General features: G+C 35.7%; 1 protein-coding gene across 3 annotated transcripts in view; it reads left to right on the top strand.

Annotated features, from left to right (window-relative positions):
• The window catches only part of LOC107702699 (synapse differentiation-inducing gene protein 1-like), a 36,306-nt gene that overhangs the window by 2,865 nt on the left and 25,473 nt on the right, over positions 1–7,968 (top strand). For 2 of the 3 annotated variants that reach the window (XM_016505098.1, XM_016505096.1), the window contains exon 2: positions 4,757–5,378. In XM_016505098.1, coding sequence (XP_016360584.1) covers positions 4,839–5,378 — 540 coding nt within the window. In that variant the 5' untranslated portion in view covers positions 4,757–4,838. Of the gene's footprint in view, positions 1–4,517; positions 5,379–7,968 lie in introns of those variants that run through there. The other variant, XM_016505097.1, reaches the window with a different exon arrangement.

Below are 7,968 nucleotides of genomic sequence, written 5' to 3'. Positions count from 1 at the left end.
GCCTTCTCAGCTGCCATAGTTGCAACTCTTGCGTCATCAGAACAGGGTGTTCAACGCACCACCGTTTCCGTTTAAAAAACGTTTTGCACCGTTTTTGTCGGGGCTGAACGCAGCCCTGGTTCTATAGAGTTGATTCCAGAACTGGTAACTTACCTTCCGAGGTGAGCTTATATATATATATTAGGGGTGTAACGGTACACAGATGTCACGGTTCGGTACGTAGGCTACCTCGGTTCGGGGGTCACGGTTCGATACGATTTCGGTACAACAGGAAAAAACAACATATCTATGCTAGATTTCTTTTCATTTATTTTGAACAGACAGTAGAGCCCGGTCTCATGAAAATGCGTATAAGTAGTACGCCAAATAAAAACGAAAACTCGTGGTATTGATACGCAAAAATGGACTTTGGCGTGCATATGATACGCATGTGTTTGGTGTGCAAATAATACGCAGTTTTCGCATGCATATGATACGAAATTTGTTGCGTACATATGATACGCAGTTTTCGCGTACATATGATACGCATCTAACCCACAACCCTAAACCTACCCATCGCGTAGCATATACACGCCAAAGTCCATTTTTGCGTATCAATACCACGAGTTTTCGTTTTTATTTGGCGTACTATTTATACGCACTTTCATGAGATCGGGTTGGACAGTAGTACAAATTACAATTTTTTCCACCTAGATGTGAAAATACTAAATATTATATTAAATTATAATGTCATATATATATATACTGTATATATAAAATCTGCAGTACATATATACATACAAGGAATAAATGCTTTAAATATATTTGATTTAGTTAACAGATAAACAAGGGAAAAAACAGTGCGACACGTAACGTAGCCTATATATGCTGAGTTTGAGTTCATTTTTGTGACGCTTAATTTGTTCACAGAAAGGAAACTCAAATGGCAGAAAGTGACATCCTATTTGTTTTCTTTATTTTACAAAAGCACAATGTTTTGTTTTTATTGTGAGTGTACACAAAAAAAAAAGTAGACATTTTACAGTGATGCATTATTAATAAGACAATAAATGATAGAGTGTTTTAAGTTGATTTCTACCGAGGGGAACGCGATACCAAAGAGGGGAACCGAGAGGGATCCCCCCGAAGGCTATTTACTGAGGGGAATGCAGAATGCGATCTGTATGTAGGGGGGAACCATGCCCCCCCCCCGTATATAGTTATAGGGTACAACGGGGCTAAAGGCGCCCCAGGGTAAAAGGCGCCTTTGATATTATTTTCATCTAAACCACTAGATGGCACAAAAACGTGGTGTAGCACTTTTCAAAACATCTGCTTTTCAAGATGCACCTGTATATTTGTCTGATCCTTGACACGATCGCGATCAAATGAGAATCGCTAAAATGAATGCATATAATTTGAGACAAAGGTCTTATGATTTTCAGTTTTGTTCAAGATGCACCTGTATATTTGTCTGATCCTTGACGCGATCGCGATCAAATGAGAATCGCTAAAATGAATGCATATAATTTGAGACAAAGGTCTTATGATTTTCAGTTTTATTTAAGTAATTAAAGCAACAGTTTTTAAATAACGAAAAAATATGTAAAAGTATGGTATCGTTACTACTGTAAATATATATTCAATTATTATTGGATCTCCTTCAATACTTTCAGAATCTTTACTTATTAAAACGATTTTGTTTCTGTATTTTAAAATATATGTTTTATATTAACATATTTTAATGACAGTATATTTATTGAAAACAAATATTCTTTTATTTTTCAATATAAGCAGAAAATAGTACAAACTTTGCTAAAGTGATTGTTTTGAACAAGTATTAACTTAGACATTATTAAAAAAACAACAACATTATTTTAGCTGAATTATTTGTATCAATACCGTGTGCCTTTTATGTTTTAGCCCATGCTGGTGAGCCTTTTACCCCGTGTGTGGGGTAAAAGGCCCCTCTTGCCACCTCATACATTTATACGATTTTTAAACAAAAGAAACTTGAATGATTTATTTTCACACAAAATCTGTTGCTCCATTAATGTTCAATACAACGTATATATTTTTTCTGCAATTATACATTTTAGGCGCAGTGAATAGCACATTTTTTCTTAAGGTGGGCCTTTAGCCCCATTGTACCCTACGTTTTTAAAGACTGAAGGAATTTTTTCGCCACCCAACACCTCGGAATTAAGAAATCAATTGTCTCACATCTGTTTAGTTACTGAGAGAAAAATCCAAAGCTTCGACTTTCAAAAAGTTGTCATTTATTATTTGGGCATCATAAGAAATTGCTGTGGAACTAGTTATTACATTTGATATATTTTTATAGTTTAACAAGATTATTAAAAATGATTAACTGGTGTCTTTCAATCACTAAAAACACACACATATTACAACACAATTATAATAGCCTCTTTTTAATAACAATCTGCATTTATAACGTATTTTGTACAGACTAAACATACAGGCTTGAAGAAAAAAAAAAAGTCACCTACATGTAGAGGCTAATAATAACAGACTAACATGGTCTGTTTGGTTTATGCATTTGATACAGTTGTTGTAAACAAATGGAGGTTTTTCTATGGCCAATGCATTTATAAAGCAGGGTGGCTGTTATAGTATAGGCTACATAATACAATTAAGTAAAACAAATGAACCGAAAAGAAACATTTACTCAGAGACATAAATCTATTGACAAAGCTGTCAGTAGAATTTGGATCTGATAAGTGTGGAGATAAACACCTCAGTTAGGCCAATTAGGCCTAACCCAGATCTGAAAACTGCTAAATATCATTGAATTAAATGACCTGGCTGATATATAGGTCCAATGCTAGCGTTTAATGTTATATTCATGGAGTCTTTAATGTGGTATTGATGGTTTCACACCAGCCCTGTTAAACTGATATATGCTTCCTTGGAGGATATCCAGCTCTCTTTAGGGTGTTAATCCTTTTCACAGATGCCTTCACCCTTAAAGGGCTGATTTAAATTGTGATATCTGATTCACTCATATTCAGACATCAGATTTGTTAAAGCTGTGATGAATCGGTCTTTTCTTGTGGCCCTGTGATTTTGAAGAAAACACTAAAAACTGAGGGTCAATGTGCTGCGATCACGTTCCTGCACTGAAGCATCTAATTGCTTACAGGATACTGCTGATGGTGTGATGGATTTTCTGTGCTCATGGCAGTAGACTCTAAATCAGATTATAGGATGCTGTGCACCCATTAGTTGCCCCCTGCATCGGGCACAGCTTCTATTCGGCACACTGCTGAACTTAGCAGAAAAGAAAGTTTGTGTGTACCTGGCCGAAGGGTTTTGGATAATGCGGTGGTGCAGAGTCTGAGATCAATGGCCTAGACATGCATTAAATAAAGCGCAACCAACAGTCACACGGTTGGGAAACAACAATTCAAGAGTCTTTCGAGAGTTTGGAGGAAAAAACAAATGAAGTCGCTATTGAAGACTACATGATTTTCTGGCAGCTTGAGAACATCAGACATTTGTCCACCAGTTGATTGTAAAAAGAGTAAATTCAATAAAATTGAATTCCGATTTATTACAGTTTATTCTGTTCATCGGAATCTCAGAAAAACCACAACAATATTTTGCATAAAGAAAATTAAGCCCGATCATTAAAAATGAATTAATCTTATTAAATGTTTCATAACAGCTAGGTTTTAACCCATTACTGTCATGCATGTGGTGTTTTTATTTAATTCCTTTAATCGTCAATGGTGATTCTCAATAGTTGAACTGTAAAGTAGATTTAAACCTATTTTTAGAGTGATAATGTCCACATTAAATGTAGCCTACACTGGCTTTCAGGAAAAATAATAATAATAAATCACAATAACAACAACAATAATAATAATCAACTATTGTTATGATTGTTTTAATTCTATTTAACAAAAATGATGACTGAAATATATTACTGTTGTAAGTTACAAATGTATTGTAAAATCAAAATTAAGATTTATTAATAATTAATACTAACATAATATTATATATTATAATAATACTTTTATTTTACACTACAATTTACACTATTTATGCAATAAATTCTTCACTTTTTGTTACTTTAAAAAGATATTTCAATCTTATTTAACCCATAAAAAGTAGTTTTGGTAGTATAAATTAATGTATTAATTCAGTGATATTAAATAATATTTTTGACTTGAATAAATGCAGTTAATTTAGATGCTACCGGGTTTTTTTTTTCAGTGTAAAAACTTAAATCACAGGCATTAATTTGCTAATCACCCCAAAATGTGTCAATTATCGTGCCACCCCAGTGATTTCTTTATTTTAATTTTATATCCGTTGTAATTAATTATTAGCTTTTCATCAACTCATGAAACCCATGCAGCTCCCTCACGAACCCCGTTTGGTAAACCCTTTTGTGAATGTCTGTAATTTCATTTTTTTGTTTTAATTTTCAATTTTTGTTTTACAATTTAATGTATATACACACACACACACACACAACAGTAATGAGAGTAATGCACATTTTTTTTAATTTATGGTACTGAAAATTGGGGGATACACAAAAATGTAAAATGAATTGTCCTGTATTGAGTGCACTTTTGAGCAAAATATAATTCGGGTAAAATATGACAAGCTCTTGCCAGGTTTTGTGATATACAGCCATTCACCAACATATTTCTTCCACTACTTCCATTATACTCTGACATTTGTTGATGTATGTGACATCAGATTCTCCCGTCACAGTTTTATAACCAGACTGATGTGGTTTTTGCAGGAAAGAGGGGAGTGATACTTGAACCTCATGCCTCTACAAAGCCATTCATGAGGCAAGGCTTCCTCCACACCAACAGACCAGCATGGAGAAAGGGGTCCGAACACGACACGAAACAGGAGCGGCAGATGAGAAAGATCCTCTTACTCAAGGGAAGACCCCATTAGCGGGGAGTGCAGACTTGGGACATGAATGTTGCAAACGTAATGGTCTGATCAATACCCACAACCTAATGATGGAGACTAAGGAAGGACTGGTGTCGGGCTATTCTGCCCCACAGTACCAGGGCCATGTGGTGTCCAAGGACATAAATGGGACACCGGATGGTCGAGGACCCCCACAGTTGCTCAACCCCAGCGCCCTGCCCCAGGCTATAGACCCTTACTACAGACCCAACCTCCTTCTGTACCCCGAGAGCGTGTTGAGAGCATGGGGAGATGGGGGGGACTGCTGCGAGACCACCTTCATTGATGAGATGACCCCCGCCTCGTCCAGCTCCGCTGTCACTAAAGACTGCATTCTGTTCACCGACAGCAAGCTGCTGGATCTCTCTATGGAAGACGCCAAGATCCAGACGCTCTCCTATGATGCAGATGACGACGATGATGAATTTCAAGAACTCGAGGTGAGAGATTGCATATTAATACTCTTTTAAATGTAGTTCATCCAAATGCACAAAAGACAAACGAGCACATAAGAAGTTTTTGTGCATATAGTTAAAGTCAGTGGTAGGGCTGCATGATTTGGTAGTAGCCCCTCACTGCAGAACAAAGATCCAGGGGGTGGGGTTGGATCCACATCTAGAGGGTGGAGATGGGTGGGTTTAGGGATCAGGAGGTGGAGACGGGTAGGTTTGGTGGGTTTAGGGATCGGGGGGTGGAGATGGGTAGGTTTAGGTATATATAAGGTGGGAGGAGTTGGATCTGGATCCAGCCTCGCCGCCTGGATCTTGTGTTCTGCAGTGAGGACCATCTCTAATTTGGTGGGGGAGAGTAATCGGGATTTTTCTGATAAAATTGTGATTGCAATTTAAAATTATACAAAAAAAACATTGTGGTTATATAGCGATGTGATTATAATGGTTATTATTTTTGCTATTTGATTATGATTATTTTTCTTACCAAATAAAAATATTAAACAAAATAAAATATTACTATGGTAGTATTTCATAGTAAAATGTAAAAAAATCAAGTATTTAAGAAAAATTATGTTATGTACAATAATTTTATGTACCAAAAATATTTAACAAAATAAGAAATATTACCATTAAAAGATTTTATTGTAAAAGAAAAAAAAAAGTATTTAAGAAAAATACAAATGTAATAATTATTTTATTTTAAGTACATATAAAATATTGAAAAACTATTATAATATTTCACTGTATTACACTGTAAGTATTTAAGAAAAATAATATAATTATTTTAAATACAAATAAAAATATAAAACAAAATAAGATATTACTATTGTGATATTATGATTGTAATATTTCACTGTCAAACAATCTAGTATTTAAGAAAAATAATATTTTACACTTACAATGCTAATTCATCTTAATTTATTTGTTTTAAATTTAGTTTGTCTAAAAAAGAAAAAGAAAAAGAAAAAAAGCAGCAAGTACTTAAAGGGTTAGTTCACCCCAAAATGAAAATTCTGTCATTAATTAATTACTCACCCTCATGTCTTTCTAAACCTGTATTTTTATTTTATATTAAGATATCAGTATCCACTTAACGTAAACAGCGTATGTTGTTCTGTGTCAGCCACAGCACACGGATACGTTTTCTAAGTTGTTTACGCTTTGATTTGAACGAAAACGCATCCGCGTGATGCAGCTGACACAGAATAGCATACGCTGATTGCGTTCAGTGGATATTCTCCAAAATGGCACCAGGGTGACGCGGAGGAGAGGAAATGTTGAATAAAGTCGTTATTTTAGTTTTCTTTGCGTACAAAAAGTATTCTCGTAGCTTCATAAAATTACGGTTGAACCCCTGATGTCACATGGATTATTTTACCGATCTCCTTGCTACGTTTCTGGACCTTGATTGTGGTAGTACCCTTGCTGTCTATGGGAGGGTCAGAAAGCTCCCAGAATTCATCAAAAATATCTTAATTTGTGTTCCGAAGATGAACGGAGGTCTTATGGATTTAGAACGACATGAAGGTGAGTAATTAATGACAGAATTTTCATTTTGGGGTGAACTAACCCTTTAAAGCTTCTCTTTTGTTGACAACATCGAGTTCATAAGCACTTCTCATTGCAAGTTTAGGAAGATGGTTGGTGCATGGTTCTGTTCCCAAATGCATGCGAAAACAACCCAAACTCAGAGCAGATACAGAAATAAGTTAGTGTGTTGCAGCATTTACTATGAACTGATAAATCTCACAAGGCAGATAATGATTAGTTTAAAAAAAAAAAAAAAGTTGGTGAGAGGGATTGATGCACTGAATTTGAAGTTTGCACGACCTCACAAACCTGTGAGGGGACCAATGTGCTTTACTGGAAGTGCTGCGATCACGTAATCATATATACGTCACTTTTTTTTTGCATGTGCACCCTCATACATAGACCAGGCTTTACAATGCTGCCTAGGTTTTGGAACAGAGCCAACTGGATTTTCAGTCTTTTCAAATAATTTATGCACCACACAAATGTTTTGTTTAGAGGCAATTCTTACCAATGTAAACCATACTGTTATCCAGTGCTATAAGGATGGTATGAGCGCTGTCTTTGCCCCTACTTTAACAGCACCCTGTCATATGGTGCTGCTGATCTGAGCGAGCACGTGTCTGGAGCTCTTGCCAGATGACTGGGAGAGAGAGTGGGTGATCAGAAGGCTGTGTAGAGAGTATAAAGAGAGCTGGTTTCCTGCTGCTGCCCGCCTGTTTGCACCACCTGTTCGGAGTCCGATGTGCAGCTTCACAGAGTCCTGCGCGAGTGGCCAATGAAGAGCACAACGAAACTGCAGATGTGCTGCAGCCTGTGTTTCATGGAGTTCACTTTGATTTAAAATACATAATCCCCAAAAAGGCTTATATGATTATACAGTCAGAAGCTTAAAAATGAAAATTTGGTTTTATATATATATATGTATATATATATATATATATATATATATATTTATATTTTAGGGCTGTCAACGTTAACGCGTTAATGCATGCAATTAATTTTACAATTCTTAACGCATTAAAATAATTTAAAGCAATTAACACAA

Source organism: Sinocyclocheilus anshuiensis, unplaced genomic scaffold, assembly GCF_001515605.1.
Source record: "Sinocyclocheilus anshuiensis isolate Anshui unplaced genomic scaffold, SAMN03320099.WGS_v1.1 scaffold6, whole genome shotgun sequence".
In the NCBI taxonomy this organism is placed as follows: domain Eukaryota; kingdom Metazoa; phylum Chordata; class Actinopteri; order Cypriniformes; family Cyprinidae; genus Sinocyclocheilus; species Sinocyclocheilus anshuiensis.
The sequence above is the reverse complement of the archived record's forward strand: the minus strand, read 5'-3'. Positions and strand labels throughout refer to the sequence as shown.